Source organism: Danio rerio, chromosome 21, assembly GCF_049306965.1.
Source record: "Danio rerio strain Tuebingen ecotype United States chromosome 21, GRCz12tu, whole genome shotgun sequence".
In the NCBI taxonomy this organism is placed as follows: domain Eukaryota; kingdom Metazoa; phylum Chordata; class Actinopteri; order Cypriniformes; family Danionidae; genus Danio; species Danio rerio.
In genome coordinates, this window is record NC_133196.1 from 17,795,620 (window position 1) to 17,816,544 (window position 20,925).

General features: G+C 34.6%; 1 protein-coding gene across 2 annotated transcripts in view; it reads right to left on the reverse strand.

Moving 5' to 3' along the window:
• Window positions 1-20,925, reverse strand: part of unc5da (unc-5 netrin receptor Da) — a 357,691-nt gene that overhangs the window by 116,166 nt on the left and 220,600 nt on the right. For both annotated transcript variants that reach the window (XM_073934871.1, NM_001328349.1), the window contains 1 exon segment: window positions 5,536-5,736. In XM_073934871.1, coding sequence (XP_073790972.1) covers window positions 5,536-5,736 — 201 coding nt within the window.

Here is a 20,925-nt window from a genome sequence, read left to right on the forward strand (position 1 = left end):
GTGTATGTAACAATTTTTAGTTATTGTTTTGTCAATATTATTAATATATCAGCTTTAATAATAATCCCTTATATTTATACAGCACTTTTTCTGAACACTCAAAGTACTTTTTTGAAGGGAATCTCCTCGTCCACCACCAGTGTGCAGCATCCATCTGGATTACGTGACGGCAGCTTTATTGCGCAAGTTTTGTCAGTCGTTTTTATGAACTTCCCTTGCTTTAGGGGACTGTATAATTGAGAAATAAGAAGGGAAAATGACTTAGAGCCCTATCATACACTCGGCGCAATGTGACGCAAGGCGTGACGCAATTGTTATTTGCTAGTTTCAGCTTGGCGCAAGAGTTGTTTTGACGTTTTCCGCCACAATGTTTAAATAGCAAATGCATTTGCGCTCATATGTGCGCCCATAGGCGTTCTGGTCTAAAAGGAAGGCGTTCTGAGGCGCATTGCTGGCACGTTGCTATTTTGAGAAACTATAATAGATTTTTCAATAGACCAAAACAAAGTCGGTCTGAAGTTGAGCGCAGAGTGCGTTAGTTGTGCTCCTCACACTTGTGCTTAATACACACAAGACGTAGAGCAATACGCAAATATCTTTACAAATGAACAATAATTAACATATTAAGGATATATATAGGATATAAATATAAATGATTAAAATATTACAAAATATATTATTTTCCAGCCTACATTATAAAAAAAAAAAAAAAAACTGCTTTCATGCCTTTATTTCAGGAGGCTTTTTCAGTTCATTCATAACAATTTACTTTTGTATAATGTTATAATACTATTAGCAGTATTATTTATTATATCCATATTTATATTTGTTTTATTAAAAACAAGCTTAGATTTGGCCACCTGTCAGGTTTCCGACCATATGGGGCACTGCATGTGTATTAGGGTATAACTCAGGTTTTTGAGCACACTTCGTTATTATTGTTAATTTATTTGTTCACTGAAAATTAGTGCTGAATTTAGAAATAGTTTTGAAACAAATCTTTGCGCTTAACAAACAAAATGAATTATTTATAGGCTTACTGATGTCTGTGCGTACAAGTTTTCCTTATCCACGAGAGCGAAAGTGAAAGTAGATTATGAGATGCCTTATTTCTCATTCTTGCGCTGTAGATGCTCTGTTTAACAGTTTTCTTGCTAGTGAAATGCTCAGTTTTTACACTTCCACTTACTTTACGTCTTGTGAATAGCAAATGCGCTTATGGCGCGACACATCTGGCTCTTAAAGGGAATATGAGATGAGACTCTGATTGGTTTATTCTCAAAACACACCTATAACACATTAAGAAAATGAGCTCAACCCCTTTACACAGATTTTTTTGGCCTTAAAATAGCAAAAGTGGATTCTGACACGCCCTAAAAGCGGTTGTGCATGGACCGTCAAAATAGAGCCCTTAGAGTCAAGAGCCCTGTCTGAAGATGAGGGGTAATAGAAATGGGTGGGAGAACGGGAACTTGACTGTCTGGCTTTAAGTCAATAAAACAAATTTATTCAATATTTAAAGAAATGAGAGAATAAATAAATAAAGTTAATAAATGCATTTATCTGTCTGCTTAGATTCTTCCTTAAACTTTAAGCAATGACAATATATATATACAGTATATATATATATATATATATATATATATATATATATATATATATATATATATATATATATATAAAAAAATTATATATATATATATATATATATATATATATATATATATATATATATATATATATATATATATATATATATATATATATATAAAAAAACATTGTAAATTTGAGTAGTTACTGTGGTATTGCTGCCTGATTTTGCAAAGAGTTTCTTGGCAAGTAATAAAGAAAAATGCCTGGTAAATTTGTCCTCATGAATTCACCCTCATGCCTTCCTAAAATTCCTTATTTTGTGCTCCAGAGAAGTCATTAATACAGGCCTGAAGCAACAAGGATGCAAGTAATTTGTTATTTTTGTAGAACTACATTTAAATTCAATTGTAGTACAAGGCTGTCATAATAAAAAAAGCCAGTGCTGCATTAGTATCAAACAGAGCCATGTATGATGTTGGTAGGTGATTACACTATCCTGGATCTGCATGGTTCTGTTCATCTGCCAGAAAATCTCAGTGGTGTCCAGCACTGCTAGCCAGTTCTGCTGTGACTGTGTGTTTGGCCACAGGAAGGAAATAGAGCTGGCTTATTCAGAAACAGACCTGCGAGCTGGCCCTTCTTCCTCACGCTGTTCATCAAACATGAGGCACTAAAGCCCGAGCTTTCCTTTTACGTCTCTATTAATGCCAGTGACTGGAATCAGAGCCAAACGACAAACATACGCAAACAAACCCTGGGTGGGACAGTTTTATAGTGTAAAACATTAGGGTGAGTTTATTTATGTGCAGATGACCGTCTGCGAGACACATTGTGACCGCGTCAACCCCGTCCTGTCCCGCAGTGCGGTTTTACAGTCTTTAGAAGTCTTCACAAAACGCCACCATTTCAAAAAAGTACTGACAGATTTACCAACCATCCATCCGTGAGCGATTCCATTCAGCCCAGCAGGACAAATAATCCCAACAGCCACCCAGGCAGTCCAAGGACACCGCGGCTCCGTCTCTCCGGTTTTGATTTATCGGCTTTGCCGCCGGAGAGATGCGATCGGAGCGTATCTGTGCTGGACCGAGGGAGCCCGGTCTTAATCAACAGAGCCTCACAGATGTACAGAGATGATTAGGCAGTCCAGTAACCCGCTGAGACTCAACGGTCAATGCCAGGCACGGATAGGAGATCTCTGTAAGTGCGCTAAAAGGAAGCTGAGATAGCAAGCTGAGCGCATGCAACAGCACATTTCAGGTGGATGTTTATTTTAGCAGATGATCCCAGATCAGCCTTGGGGGTAACATCAGCGTGTGTGAGCTGATGTTACTTATGTTTGTAAGTAGTAAGTTCCTTCTGCTCACTGGTGGGATGGTGTGGACTAGTGGTAAAAGATAACCACACAGCTGTTGGTTGGAGCCCCTCAAGGGCCGATCTATAAGTGCTGTTGTGCCTGGGGCAAAGCACTTAACCTCATGTAGCTCCAGATAGACTGTCCATATTAAAAGTGCACCATAAGACAGCGTGCGAGCAGAAATGTAACAAAATAGGGTTTATAAAAAATTGATTGACAAAAAGTGATTTCTAGGTTACTGCATGAATCATAGAAGCTAGATTTTGGAGATCCTCATCCTTACAGTGTTTTTCAACCATGTTTCAGGAGGACCACCAGCACTGCATCTTTTGGATGTCTCCTTTGTCTGTCACACCCATCACACGTCTTTCAGTCTCTGCTAATGAGCTGATAATTTAAATCAGGTGTTTGGTTAAGGAGGCATGGAAAATGTGAAGATCTGGTTGTCCTCCAGGACCGTGGTTGAGAAACATTGCTCTAGAGGTCTTGTTTGTGACCCTGGACCACAAAACCAGACTTAGGTTGCTCTGATATATTTTAGTAATAGCCAAACAATACATTGGGTCAAAATGATAGATTTTTCTTTTATGCCAAAAATCATTAGAAAGATCTTTACAAATGTCCTTCTGTAAATACATAAACTTTTATATTAGTAATGTGCATTACAAAGCACTTCATTTAAACAATTGACCATTAGCTAAGCCCCGCCCTCCTTAGTTACTGTTGCTACGCCTGTCAAGCTTTCATGCCTGGCATGTCTACTACAACGTGTACAACTCTGTTCTATGCTGCCTGTCTCAACCAGGACTCCCTGGTAAAAAAATATGTTATATGTCAAAATACTCTGGGACATTCCTGGCTAAAAAAGTAAATAATTAAAATAAATAAAAATCTATTATGCCAGTTTTAAAGTCACATGACCCTTCAAAAATTATAATTATAAAATTATAAATTAAAATTATAAATTAAAATTAGAATTATAAAATTATAATATGCTGAAAGTGAATGACTTGCATCACTTTTGATTGGTCACTAGATGTTTTAAATAAATGAATAATAAAAAGACAGTTTAGTTTAATGTTCAGTTCTCTCAAATAACAATCTTTGACTTTTGCTTTAAAAAACTTGTAATTTGTGGTTTATTAATATAATGTTTTTAATTTAGGAATTGGGTAGATTTAGGAATATAGAGTGAGAATTTAAAGCTGGCAGCTAGCTCTCTGCAAATCTCACATTGTTACCCAGTAAGGCTAAGCAGTGCTGTTCCAGTTCAGTACCTGAATGGCAGACCACATAGGAAAGCTAGGTTGCTGCCGGAAGTGGTGCTAGTGAGTTTAGCAGGAGGCGCTCTACCTGTGGTCTGTGTTGGGCCTAACGCCACAGTATATTGATGGTGACTCTATACTGCTCAGTGAGCGCCGTCTTTTGGATGTGACGTTATACTGATATCCAGCCTCTCTGTGGTTATTAAAAATCCTAGCATGTCCTTCAAAAAAAGAGTAGGGGTTTAACCCTAGCATTCAGGTTAAATTTGCCCACTGGCCTCTGTCCATCATGGCCTCCTAACATCCTCATATCAAAATTGTCTTCTTCACTCTGTCTCCTCTCCACCAATCGTGTGGTGTGTGGTCTGGCGCAATAAAGCTGCCCTCATGTAATCCAGATGGATGCTGCACACTGGTGGTGGACGAGGAGATTCCCTTCAAAAAGGTATAAAGTGCTTTGAGTGTTAAGAAAAAGTGCTATATAAATATAAGGGATTATTATTAAAGCTGATACATTAATAATAGGCAGAAAATAGGCCACTACTAAGAATTGGTAAAACCAGTTGGTAAAAATAAAATGCTACCAAAAAATCAGCAATTTCTGCAGTGGTCATCCATTCTATATTATTATACTAACCATTATTGATATTCTCAGTGTACACACATTGATCAAAGCAACTCTGATGTGCTCAGATAATTGCACATTGTGTGAAATATGCACATTGACACTCTGAAATCTCCATCGGAAAAATAATTACATCCTTTCTATAGTGTTGGCATTAGCAGCAAAAAATCATCAATTCAACAGTCAATTTTAAAGCCTTCAACACAGGTAGCATTCAAAATCAGTCAACCTTTTAAGCCGCTAACAGTTGTTCCTTTTATCAATAACAGATAAAGATGAAAGAAACAACTACAAAAGATAAAAAAACACGCTTGAAATGAGCTATGCCGCTTTTCAAAGTTTTCTAAACATAAAGCAGCAACTCACGCCTGGGTCAAGTGCTAATCCGACAGGAGGGAGAGGGAAAAAAAAGAGAAAAGAGTAATATTTCTCTATGTTGCATCACTGGATCAGTCCTTTCAGCTGTCAAAATCTGCACCAGCAAACACTAAATGCAACAATCAGTCTCTTTCAAGCTCCTACAGATAGCATGGTATGTTTGATGGGGATTGAACTGAAAGATGAAACGCTGAGCCCAGTGTCTGCCGCTGTAGAGTTTGACATTCTGGACATGGCTCTCCCATCAGGCACTGCTGGATGTTTGTATCGGAAAGACAGAAACGGATAAAAGAGAAGGACAGCATATGCGTATTTACCCGTTCCTAGTTCGATGTGCTCCAAAGAAGTGTGCTGGTTCTGATGGACCCACTCGCCGTTGCATTTAAAGAAGATCTGAAGTGCTGGTCTCGCACGGCAGCGGAGTTTGATGGGGTTGCTTTTGACGATATATGCATCATCGGGCTCCTGCAGGAAGTGAGGAAGCGTTCCAGACATTGCCGACTGACCATCACGTGACCCTGCAATAAATAAAATGAAATAATTCAGACATTAGCTCTATTGGAAAAAAGTTATTGTTACTGTACTTACTGTAGGCCTATGTTATTTTCATTACACACACTATAAATACATTTACAGTGAAACAAAGAATACCCACATAAAAACAGCTAAGAGGAAACATCAATTTCAGCAAACATAAAACATCAAGGGTCATGCTGGGAATCTTAAACATTTATTCACTGTATATTGTAAGGAGATTTAACATGAACCAGTTAACATTTTTCCCATAAAAAAAAATAAAAAAAATCACATCCTTCATTCATTACTTCCTTTATATGGTTATACGATGAAGTCTAGAAGAGATACAGCTGCCAATACTTGGGGAAGCAAACAATATAGAATCATTTTTGTGATGTGTACAACAATAATTACTATTTTTACATTTCTGTAAGTGGTAGGTTTAGGCTTGGGGTAAAGGTAGATGTTAATAAAATATAATATAATGAGTACATTAATAAATGATATAAAATAATTTTCATTCACTTCCAGATGCAGGTGTACCCCTTCAAGCAACAAAACAGTTATGCAGTATAGATCCAATAGACTCAAAATGGCTCTCAGTCCTTGGATGGTCTTGTTTGTTGTTTAGGTGAGATTAGAGCCTGGTGAGCAATATTAATTAGACTGAGTGCATTGTCTTGCAGTCTCTTTTACTGCTGAAGAGGATGATTAGTGCATCAGATCATGTCAAAAAGTTGTGTTATAATGAATTTGCCTTTAATTTTAGACAAACAGCTTACTAGTGATCATCATGCATTGATTATTATAATTCTTATATAAATATTTCACAGTGTGTACTGTTACAGTGGGTACTTTATAGGTATTTTACATGGTCAATTAGCTGTTCTTTAATTAGTGTAAAATGCTGCTTCAAGACATTTGGTTCTCACACACACATGCATACTGGATGGATGGATGGATGGATGGATGGATGGATGTATAGAGACAGACAGCTATTTCCGATGGATGGATGGATGGATGGATGGATATATATATATATATATATATATATATATATATATATATATATATATATATATATATATATATATATATATATATATATAGAGAGAGAGAGAGAGAGAGAGAGAGAGAGAGAGAGAGAGAGAGAGAGAGAGAGAGAGAGAGAGAGAGAGAGAGAGAGAGACAGACAGACAGACAGACAGACAGACAGACAGACAGACAGACAGACAGACAGACAGACAGACAGACAGACAGACAGACAGACAGACAGACAGACAGACAGACAGACAGACAGACAGATAGATAGATAGATAGATAGATAGATAGATAGATAGATAGATAGATAGATATTTCTCGTAAAATTCTTGCTTGTAAAATTAAGAATTGAATTTAAATTTCTATTGATTGTTTTTAAATCACTGCATGGTGTTAGCCCAAAATATAAAGATGTAGTCTCTGGCTTTACAATATATCACCACATACAAATACACAACACAGATACATGACCACATATACATTTAAAAAATCAAATCAAAATAAATCCATCTGACTGACAGCTAACTATCTGCGAGTTCCTATAATCAGACACATCAGCCAGGGCTCCCTGACAGCAAGCTTACTCACTTCCTTAACTGGCCTGTCAGTCTCTTTTAAAAGCACTCTCAGCTTGGATGACGTTCTCAAGCGAGCACCATATGAGGTGGTGACACAGAGATAAAGTGAAACTGCCCTAAAGCAGCTGATGATGATTTCAGCACCATGGGCAGTGGCCAGTTGATACTGAAGGTAATAGCATTTTCAGGACCACGGATAGCTCCTCTGGGCTGAGCAGCTTCACAATTAATCAGACATTATAATGTCATTTTTTTGGCCTGTTTCAAAATCTAGTGATCTGCTAATTGAGGCAGCATTTTAAGGTAGCATATCCTTGCCAACACACATGATGTTCCAAAAGGTGTGTGATTAAATTAAGCTGCCTTCTAAAATATGTTTGACTAACCTAAGGCAGAGCCACTTGTTTTCAGGTAATCCTATATTTTTTGTAATGATTTCAGAGGAAATTTTAGATGTCAATTTTTGCATGAGATATTAAAATCGCAAAAGCAAATTATGATACTACAGTACCAATCAACATTATAATCATTCCTGTAGTTTGTTTGTATGTTTCACTGTGTATTCATCTGGAGAAGAAAAGACTATACTAACTAGATGCACACTGAACAAAATAGATTACTTTATACAAAATAATGTTTAGGTAATGGTTTTACTCGTTTATTTATGTAAAGTCACTTAATTGCTTTAAAAACCTCTGCTTTTTAAAATAAAGTCAACTAAGTTGTGAAACCTGTAATTCAAAGGTTTAAATGATGTGTGAGTATTAATTAATTATAAATGCAAAAAAAGTTATGCATATCACATGGAAGACTATATTTCTCACATGCTACATCATTTCTCTCCAATACAGTATAGAAAAATAAATAATACAAAATGTAATGGCTGTAAACTGTGACTGATGGTTGAAAGGACAGTTTATGATTTGGCTTGGTTAGATTTAGATTTTATTAGATTTATTTTTTATTTATTTGTGATTTCATTTCTAAACCCCCTTTTTAAAACCTTTTTTAAAAGTAAAACCAAAATTATGCCCCGTTTGATAAATAACACAATAATCTTAGAAAATATTAGACAATAAATCTGTTTGATACACCTTTGATGCACAATGTGTGCACGTAAAATGTGGCCAAATGACCTGTATTAATTTTTTCAGTTAACTGGCTGAGTGTTGAATTAAACGTATTTTATAGTTTCTTATTCCAGATTTTATTTATTTTTATTAATTTTACATTTTCACAGATTTTCTTTTATAACAGTATAGACAAAACATTTGTATTAGACATCAATTTCACATATCAATGTAAAAAAATAACCATAAAGTTTGTGCTAATTTTTATGAATTTTTATAATTCTTTTAATTCAAAAACAAAGAAAGGAGAAGTAAAATAAGGATTTGTGATGATAAAAAACAAGTTGATTGATTGAGTACTTGGAATACTGAATTATTAAATTTCTTTCTAAGTATTAAGTGCTTTACTAATCATGTGGTTCATTTTTGTTTCAGTTTTTAGTTTCAAAGTGCTTTGACAAATTTGTTATACCAAAGCAATACATTAACAGTGACAAAGAAATACAAAATGCATAACATTAAAGAACAAAACAAACAAAATAAGATATTAAAATGCTAATGTAACTTGGTAACAAAAATATAAAAATTGTGGTGGACACTTTCTGCTGATATCAATGCTTTCTACATCTTTTTTTCTTATTACTCCCTCCCTCAAAATGTTCAGAAACTCCCCTATTATATCTGTCAAATAAAAGAAAACATCCGATGCTTTAAAAGTAAAATAAAAGTCCTGTAAATCTGTAATAGACTGGCTATTAAAAAGCTGGAAAACTGTTCTTGACGTGCCCTATGAAATGGAGCACATGCGGGTGTGAAATTCCATTTCACACAGGGATATTTGGAGGAAGATTTAGGGTCTAAAAGTGTCTGGTGGATAAAAGAGCCACATGAGAGTGACAGGAGCTGAAATATCCACAGTGATTCAAAGCACACAGTGATTTAGAGCAACTCCTCTCCTCCGCTCCTCACGTTTCCCTCATGCCATTTCTCTTTCTGTCACACACACACAACGCAGACACACACAAACACACACTTGAAGACTCTCCCTCACTAATAAAACTGTCAAAGATGTAATTGAAAGAGATATTTTGGAAGTGATTTCCCAGACTGAAATCTTAAGCATAATAGAGATTTCTGTTGACTTGTAATCCTTCCCTGAGAAACTTTCGATGCATGTGTCTGTGTGTCTGTGTGTGTGTCTGTGTGTGCAGGTGTGTGTAATCTTCTGGCAAACATACCTGATTCCTCTTGATTAGAATGAAAAGGGAAATGTGTGTGTATATAAGTGTGTGTTACTCACACTGAGAAAATCACAGCCTTTCCTTCTCTCTCTGTCTCTTTCACACCACAGGACAATTTTATCACTTAAGTGTTTTTTTTCATCACTCTGTAGACTTGAAGTCAACATGCACTTTCTTTATATACATTTCTGGTCTTGCTGTGAGTGTAAACACGCCATGCTTTTACTTTAAAATGATAATACAATGCAGTCTTTTAAAGCAACACTCCATTTTTTTTTTTATTTTATAACTCCCCTGATGTAAAACAGTAGAATTTTACAATATTTCAATCCACTGAGATGATCTCTGGGTCTGCCGTGAACATGTTTAGCTTAGCTTAGCATAAACCATTGAATCGCATTAGACCAGGGGTCAGCAATCCTGGTCCTGGAGGGCCGGTGTCCCTGCAGGGTTTAGCTCCAACTTGCCTCAACACACCTGCCTGGATGTTTCAAGTGACCTTGATTAGCTTGTTCAGGTGTGTTTGATTAGGGTTGGAGATAAAATCTGTAGGACACCGGCCCTCCAGGAACAAGTTTGGTGACCCCTGCATTAGACCATTAGCATCTCACTCAAACATTTCAGCAAAGTTCCTTGATTATTATCTTATTATTCTTAATTACAAGAAGGAAATACTCTTTCTCCACTTAATCTTAACTCATATTCAAGTCTGACTCAGTTGTACTTTAGAATTTTATAGTTATATACTTTATGTGTCAACTTTTTCCAAATAATTCTCAAAATAATCTTTAAAAATACAAACACAAGACAAACTGTGACAAAAGTGTTTAGCGTTACATAAATATAATTCATGTTTGGCATTTTTTTTCATATATATATATATATATATATATATATATATATATATATATATATATATATATATATATATATATATATATATATATATATATACACATAACAACATTTTCTGATGCATTAAATTGATCAGACATTCATTCATTTTCTTTTGGCTTAGTCTGTATTTCAGTGGTCGCCACAGTGGAATGAACTGCCAAGTCATTCATTCATTTTTCTTTTCGGCTTAGTCCCTTTATTAATCTGGGGTTGCCACAGCGGAATGAACCGCCAACTTATATAGCATATGTTTTATGCAGCGGATGCCCTTCCAGCCACAACCCAGTATTACGAAACATCCATACACATTGACACACACACACACACACACACACGCGCACACGCGCGCGCCCGGGCAAACATGCCTCAGAATTGGCAGTTTTTAAGTAACGGAAAAATCAAATCAAATCTTTTTTTTCTAAATAAACAGTGGTTTCTTGAACAAATTATGTCTTTTTTTTTAAATAAATAACAATGAGACATGAGAAGTTCAAACATTTATTTTGTGCGTTAACTTGTTGTAAACATAAAAGACTTTACTTATACTCCATTTGAACTGAAGAGCTACTGAATTGATTGTCACACTTCAAAACAGCTTTTAATATTTCAATGTGCATTAAAAAATGGACAAAATTCAAAAGATGAAACTGTTTCTTATTGGAAGTATCAAAACAAAATGTCTTAGATGAAAAGCGCAGTATATAATATCTTGTGAAATTTTACTTATGCATCAACTGAATCAGTACACTAAAAGAAAGTACTTTTTCATTCATTCATTCATTCATTCATTCATTCATTCATTCATTCATTCATCCATTCGTTCATTCATTCTATTTTATATATGTTTTACAAAGCGAGTGCCCAGCTGCAACCCAACACTGGGAAACACTCATACACTCCCCTTCACACACGTACACTACGGCCAATTATTGACCCACACAAACACTGGGAGAACATGTAAACTCCACACAGAAATGCCATCTGACTCAGCCGAGGCTTGAACCAGTGACTTTCTTGCTGTGAGGCAACAGTGTTACCCATTGTGATGTCTATTAAATTTACTCTCATACTTTTTTAATTGTAATATTAAGTGTCAAGGATTACTAGAAGTTTCCAAGTAAATATTTAACATTTACACATTTACTTTATGTAATAAATGAAATGAGTGGAAAGGGTTAAATATTAATATTCATTTACTTTTCATTAATATTTAAATGTTTTCTAATCATTGTAAACCAAGTAATATTAAGTAAATTTTAATAATGGATATGTCTGTGTAGTTTCCATCATGCCTTGCAAGGGATAAAATTAAGAGGAGAATATTTTGAAAATAAAAGCAATCTTAGGTGTTTCAGTTTGAGAGGATTTCTTAGAGTGTATTATTCATTAGTTTAAAGATTAAGAAGAGTTTGGAGTACGTTCTGAGGTTATCACCTAGCAGTAGAGTAGCACTCATGGTTTGGGTCTTGACATTTTTATCATTGGCATTAATGTTTGACAGTTCACTCTGATAGCCATAACTGTGCTAACACTGAGATCAGTAAGTATTTTTAAGGTAATATGTACTTGGGTTCAATTTGCTTAATATAAAGTAAAATAATAAGTGGGTTAGAGGTGTTGTCGCGCGAAAAGTGAAGGGGGGGGGGGGGTGTTGTCGCACGCTAACTTAAAAGTGTGTAGGGGGGTGGGTGGGGTGATATGTCACGGGAAAACTGAAGACCGGAGGGGTGGGGTTGTGTCGCTAGGGCACTTCAGATTACTTTGGAAGGGCACTTTCTATTCAAGACTAAAAAGGGCATGTGCACTCTATATGTTGAGCCCTATGTGTGCACGTGCCTGATTGTACCTGATATAACATAGCAACATTTACCTGAAATTTGTTTGTGTTGTAATGTGAAGTGGATGTTGACATCAGAGGTGTGGATTCAAATGGAGGGTTTATTAGGAGAATAGTCAGGCAGGTAACAGTCAACACAGGAACAAACAAATGTATATGAGCAATCCAGAGTCGTCGTCAATACACAAGCAACTGGTAAGTACAGCAAGCAACGTAAACAAACAAACAAGGTGAGGGTCAAAACACGGCAACGCAAGGCAGAGGAAACACATGGTAATGTTCACAGTAGCAGTATAACAAGACTCAGCACTGATGTGTGTGTGTGTTGTATAAATAGTGATTGAAATCAGTTCATGGGCAGCTCCCAAGCGTGAGTGTGTGTAATATATCGAATAGGTACAGGTGCGTGTGAGCGGTGCATGACTGGAGATGTAGTTCATGTAAGGGTGGATTTGTAGTCCGTTTCTGCAGTCAATAGATCACTGATAACGATAACATGCAAATTTTTACGAGGATTTTTGAAAAGTTTATCTTAAGAGGTATAATTTGCAGTGTACACACTGAAAGATTGAGCTTTGGAATCTTAGTTAATCATGTTATCAAAACGGTTTTAAATGTTCTGTGGATTCAAGAAAAAAAAAAAACCTAAACTAAACACTGTGAATACATGTACCAAAACACCCTTAATAGTTTGCATAAAGTTTAGACCATATATTCTAAGTACCCTTCAGACCAATACATATCATTTGATCCTACAATATAATTCTAGCAGGTCACAAAAAAAGCAAGTAGGACAAAAGTAATTTGCTCTTAATTTCTCTTCAGCACTGTCTAGGAGAAACAATGCGGATATAAAAAGGATTCTGCTGGCTCTCTCTCATCTTCCACCTCCATCGCTCTCCATTCCAGACATGTAAACAGAACACGCATTACGTTCTATAAGAGAATTAATGGCTCAGTGTCTTGTTTATATCATCCCAACGCTTTGTGTTCAGGAGCCAAGATGCATCTTTTGAGAATGAAGGCTCCCACACACACAGCACCAGGTAGGAGTGTGAACACATCCATATTCACAAACATGCGCAAACATATTGGACCGTGCAGTCCAATACTGTAATGTGTGCTAATGCTATTTTTTTGCACGCCCACAGACAAACGCATTTACATTTACGAGCAAAAAAAAAACAACCAAAACATGCTCAATTTTCTTAAAACCAATTACAACAAAAAAGCAAGCAAACAAACAAACAAATAAACAAACGAACAAATAAACAATTAAATAAATAAATAAAATGTAACAAGAGTTCCAAAAATGGACAATGCACATTTAATACTGTTTTACAATATAGTGTTTTATAATAATAATAATAATAATAATAATAATAATAATAATAATAATAATAATAATAATAATAATAATTATTATTATTATTATTATTATTATTATTATTATTATTAATATTATTACAACAACAACAACAACAACAACCCTTTAACTACCCCACCAAGAAAAAAAAATGTTTGGATTGCATTTCTTAACTCCTAATTTCTACCGAATGGTTGATATGTCAGTTTATGGTAAAAGTACTGGAATTTTTACATATACTATGATTTTCATTTAACTTTTTTAAAATCAAGTGTAGTAATGCAACAGGATGTTTGAGTTGTTTTGTAAACCAACAATGCTGTGTGTGTGAGCCATTATTTAAAAGACATTCTTTAAATGGTTTTAACATTTATTAAAGAATAAATAAATAAATAATAATAATAATAATAATAATAATAATAATAATAATAATAATAATAATAATAATAATAATAATAATAATAATAATAATAATGGGTGACGCAGTAGGTAGTATTGTCTCCTCACAGCAAGAATGAGTTTGCATGTTCTCCCTGCGTTCGCGTGGGTTTCCTCTAGGTGCTCAGGTTTCCCCCATAATCCGAAGACATGCAGTACAGGTGAATTGAAAAATACTAACTATAAGAAGTCCCAAACTGTATTGTTTTCACAACATTACAAAAAGTATTATCTCAAAATAAAGTCATGAATTTATTCAAATAAGTGAATGAATGAATGAATACACCAACATCATATTGATATGAATATAAATATTGATCCTTGAGATAACTGACAGGTGTCTGCTACAGTAAAAAAAAAAAATATATATATATATATAAGGATTCCCTGGTGGCAGTGGGATAGGGTTGTAAGCCCTTATTTTCACATTTTCCTAATGTTGCCAGGTATTTTATATAATACTCATTATCTTTTAGTTCGCAATGTTGTTGTTTCTTATACTGCATTTGGATTTTGCTTTTGCACGTTATAATTTTACATGCACTTTTTTGACCTACGCACATTATTTTTTTATCCGAGACCATGATACTTTATGTGAGGATTTGATACCATAGCTATGATGTGGTATGATGCCGCCGATGGCTTCTATTCTTTATCTGACCGCTTACCTTTGTATGGACGGCTTTTACTGTGTTACCAGTTTGCCCAGTAGCTCGCTGTATACGTTGAAAGTTTTGGGATTTGGAGCAGAGTTAACTGCAATGACTAAGTTCGAGTTTGGCAAATAATGGTCCCAGAAGCAAGGTAAAACAAAAGGTAATCAATAAATAAACAGGTTGAAAACGTGGTGAAATCACGTGGATGCAATTACATTTCTTTGGTTGAGTTTAGGGAAGGTTGAGTTTAGGGAAGGGGGTGTGTGGGTCATTCAGTCGGTAAGTCAGTCAGTCGACAACAAACTGAACTGTTTGGCTGAAGTGAATACATTACTCCCTCTGGTGGATTTATGCAAGAAGAGGAAAAAAGTGTACACAGAGATCTCTGGTGGATTTGCAAAAACAAAAACTGCGAGCAGACGTACCCCCGGTTATGTATTTGACTTTCCCCAGAAATGTAGATCAGGGTACGTATCTGCAATGAACCCATTATATTGGGTTCTTCACTGTAACACATGCTAATGCTATATTTCTTTTTTTATGCACCCACAAACAAATGTGTTCACATTTATATGTTGAAACAACACAAGTGCAACACACCAAGACGCAAGCACGCATTTGGGCTCGACCACTTTTATCCTGCCACCATCACAGGTGTTCAGCGGTGCTTGACATGATGGCACTCTAATGAAAGAGAGAAACAGTGGCAGATGAAAAGAAAAAGAGAGTGACAGAAAAGGGGGAAAGAATTAAGAAAGTGTTGAAAGATCTTTAGACTGGTGGTTGTTGCTTTAGTCACATTTGTATGCAGACAGATTCAAAGAAGATGAGAATTGTAGTTGAGGGGAGGAGAGAGTGTTTGTTCCTGACAGATAACATCCGCGAGATCTAAGAGCTTTAAAACAGAATCTAAAATCACAAGCTTGAGGACATGTAAATATAATAATACACCTTGTACATCACTTGGTATAAAATAAATAAAGACGAGTTTTATGCCTATTTAGCCACAAAATGTAGATATGCTAAAAAGGTAAAAAAAATAAATAAATAAAAAGCAAGGAATTTTCACAGTATTTCCTATAATATTTTTTTTTTCCGGAGAAAGTCCTTTTTGCTTTATTCCAGCTAGAATTAAAGCCGTTTTCAATCTTTTAAAACCATTTTTAAAGGTTAATTAAATTCAAAAATTACAGTTTTTCCCAACTTTCCCCATAATTTTTGAAATATTTAACTCAAAATGCAAACAACACAGCAAATATCCAAAACCAGAAGCTATTCTCAGCCATCAACTCAGTTTTCAACCGCATAAAATACTTTTTTAAAAACACTACATACAACTCTCTACCTTAAACACAAAAATCAAACAGGAAACCAGTTGCTTTCCTTTTCCAAACACAACTAATCAAAATGCAGCACTTATTCACACAGTTGCACACACACACACACACACACACACACGCACACGCACACGCACACGCACGCACACACACACACACACACACACACACACACACACACACACACACACACACACACACACACACACACACACACACTCCTTGAATGTGGAAACACTAAATTCTTAACTGATCAATAACCAATCACAGTAATACAGGCTTATAAATAGATGTGTCAGGACACTGGGATGTTCTGGTCCAAAAAAAGAAAAAAAAATCTACAATTTGAAGTTTTGTATACACCGCTTATTTACCTTTTCTGAATGCTAAATACTTTTCTTTAGAAATTTTAGAATTTCCTTTGGAAAAGAATAGAGGACTACTTCTCAGCCTAGTACTGGCAAGTATAATGTACTCTAAGTTTGTAAAGCTTTACCAAGAAATGGACGTTTTTCCCTCCGAGAGACCCCACATACACTTGTGTTCTTTACTGTATTCTGGAGAATATACTTTTGCTTTACATATGTTTTTTTTTTTTTTTTTCATTTTTACACATTTTGCATACAGTCCAGTATGTGTACATTTTTTGTTGTATGCTGTTGTATACACCAGTAATGTCTAGCATAATAACTATTCTCTCTATCAACATGTGATTGGTGTTTACAGTGTATTATTAATTGCAATAATAATTCTAATTTCAACTGTATAAAATATTATATATTTGTGCCTGTTAAGACACTGGCCAAACATTGAGTAATTTTTATGTACAACCAAAACAAATATTAAATCCATTATTAAATTTTTTTGGACCTTGACTAGATGGATCAAATATATAGGATAAAATTGGTATATTTATTGGCTTGGAAAAATCTAATTGATTTATGATTATGAACGAGAGACCAGCTGCAATTAAACAAAAACAATAAATAATAAAATTTAAAATAAAAAAATAAAAATAAAAAAAATAAATAAATAAATTTATTTATTTAATAAAAAAAAACAAATTAAAAAATAAAAAATAAATTAAAAAATAATAAAAATAAATAACAAAAAATAAATAAAGATTAAGAACAAATTTTATAAATAAATAAATAAATAATAACAAAACATCCAATTGCCTTTTATTTATTGTTTTTGAGAGAGAGGGAGAGAGAGGGGAAAGTGAGAGGGTGGATGATTTCAGTGATTGAGTGTGTGTGTGATTTCCAAACCTCACTGAATCAAGTCTTCCGACAGCTATTTAATGTGTCCCATTTGCATGAATTGATGAAGCACCGATCGCTTCCCTTAATCTACAGTGTGACACGGCAGAAACGCCAAAAATGGCCGACCATGTCCTCTCAATCTGTCAGGGCCGAGCCGGTTGCCATTGCAATGATGTACGAGCGTCGGGCCACAACGGCAATAACGGCGGACGCGAGATACATCTCACGCTACAGGAGCAAAACAAGATGTCACTGCCAGCAGCTCTGAGCTATGAGTTTATCACACACACACACACACACACCTGTCTGTCTGTCACACTGAGATGCCGATGACGCAAAACACACACGTTAAGCGTGTCGAACTGGACGTGATAAAAGAATCACACTCTGATAGTTAGATTGCAGAGTGTTTTTATGTCAAAGCACAGACATATTTCTGTGCGCAAACATGGCTAGTGTTTGTGTAATTTGTAGCTTTTTGGGTCGATGTATACTTTACTTTAATCATTAGTACGCACAGCTGTAAAAAAAAAATAATAAATCAATAATTTGACTTGTGCGTAAACAGCTGTTCGATGTATGTGCAACATTTTGTGACAATTTTTGATTCCTCTTGACCTACAGAGCCAACAGGGCTCTGTAGGTTTAACTGCAAGGTAGAACTGTAAGATTATATTGTATCGGTCCAATGAATGGTCAAACGTTAAATTCGGGCCAGCCTTTTCTAGCACTTCTGAAAAGAATGGTGTTATTTATTATTAGAATTTATATATATATTTATTTTTATCTCCGAATTCAATCTTAAATACAGTATTCATCAAATTTATATTGCATTTCTAATTAGGAACAGGTCACATTTGTCATTCATAAATCAATTTTAAGTTTTGATTTATATCAGATCACATACTCTTCATTTATACGTTTATCTGGGACTCAAGGAAACCCGACATGCTGAAGTTAAGAGGATGCAGGGTTAACTAATACCCAATTAGTCCCGTCACCTCCTGCTCACTCAAACTAGGTGTAGTTAATTTGGTCATTATACTGTAGTATGGCCAGACAGAATCTACAGACAATTTGCCATTTCTGCCTAGAATTTTATTATGAAAAAAAATGAAGAATTATGTCGAATGATTTAGTGAGTATAGCAACTAAAATATATATGAAATGAAAAATACCTTAAACTTTTATTTAATGTTTACAATGCAAATCCAATTATATCCACTTGTTGGGTAAACAAAGAAGGTCTTTGATATTATATAATAAAATACAGAAAATATTACTTCACAAACTGTATTGCAAACAAAATCAACTAAACGTTTTCATATTATTGAATAATATTACTGAAATTAATTTAAAAATGGATGAAATATAAATTTACACACATTTACACAAGGTAATGTAACACCTGGGTTCACTTCAGGAAGGCACAATAGTATCAAAAACATAGATCTATTAACAAACACTTACATGGAAAAACACATGCAGGAATGAAATGGGTTGACCACAGACATCAGTCTAGACAGAATACCGGACGAAGACTGAATGACACACAGGGACTATAAATGCAAAGAGAATGACTAAACTGATTACACACAGGGGCGGAACACAGGTGAAACAGATGAACATAATAACATGGCAGGAAACAGAACAAAGGAGCACATGGGGATAGTCAAATGGTAAAAACAAACGGAACACAGGATCTGTCAGTTAATTAATAGACTCAATAATGAGCTAAAATCTGTGTTGATTCAATATGGGCCTATTATAACCCATATATTTGTTAGATTGATTGATTGATTGATTGATTGATTGATTGATTGATTGATTGATTGATTGATTGATTGATTGATTGACTGATTGATTAATAAATAAATGAATTAATAAAAAAAATAAAAAAATAAATAAATACATGAATGAATGAATTAATGAATGTATGAATGAATGAATGAATGAATGAATGAATGAATGAATGAATGAATGAATTAAACGAATGGATGGATGGATGGATGTATGGATGGTAGATAGATAGATAGATAGATAGATAGATAGATAGATAGATAGATAGATAGATAGATAGATAGATAGATAGATAGATAGATAGATAGATAGATAGATAGATAGATAGATAGATAAAAATACATTTATTAATAAATAAATAAATAAATAAATAAATAAATAAATAAATGAATGAATAAATACCACACACACACACACACACACACACACACACACACACACACACACACACACACACACACACACACACACACACACACACGCACACACACACATATATATATATATATATATTAAACATTGTTGTTTAAAGTGCATTCTGAATGGGATGAGGTCATTAAAATTGGTAAAGAAAAAAATATTGCAAATTATTTAATGAATATAGCTCAAAATAAGAGCATTTACAAAGAGAATCTTTTCAATTGCACGTCATTCCTCTCAATTATAAATAATTCATTGTGTCCTCATTGAAAAAATAAAAGTAATGGTATTATATATTTATGCTTATTAAATTATTGCACAATTCCTCTTAATGAGCCTGTATTTAAATCAATTAAATGTGTCTCTTTAAAACAGCCCACATAGGCATGCATGTGTAAAACATTCCAAATGAGTCACATACAATATGATGTTCCTTTTCAGTCCACACACATACACATACATAGCCAAACCGCACTCACATAGAGAAAGATACAGAGAGATTGAGTCTGTGTGAGAGAAAAATACACTGCAGTCTCCAGACAGAGCTGATCATAAATATCACGACTTAGAATAAAGCAGCTGCTAGTACATAAATTTACGAAGCAGAAGTGTAATTACAGCACTACTCAAAATTCAAATGCAGGGCCACAGTCGTTAGCTAATTAGTACAAACAAAACATCCTTAAGTAACAGTGACATTTCGGGAAAGGTTAGGAAGTGTCGCTATTGTGTTTGTACTTGCGTTTGGCTGAATATAATTAAAAGGGCCGCCTCAGATGGTGGAATTAACTCTGCAGTGTTGTTATGTCAAATTTTGCTCACTTCTGATGTCGATCCCTGTGATACAGTTTAAATACTCTTACAGACTCTTAATGGGCATTATTAATATGCCGTCCACACACTGGAAAATATCATCTAATCAAAATGGGTCGATCAAAAATATAGATTTGTTTTTTACATATGTGACAATATTCTTTAAAAAAGTGTTAAAGGAAAAAAAAAAGTTAATTATTTTAAAAACACAGATGAAAACACAGATGTTTCAGCTCTTTTCTCAGTGTTCATGAGTCACGTTTTTTATGCACAATTAAACATTGATTAAGCTCAGCTGTTAACAATGAGGGGCAATTGTCAAATCAGTCCTAACAACTTCAATTTATGAGAAACATACAAGATTTCGCACTTCATTTAATCCAGTGGGAAGTTTTTGTCTTATGAAACATCTCCTCTTTGTTCTGTTTTAAG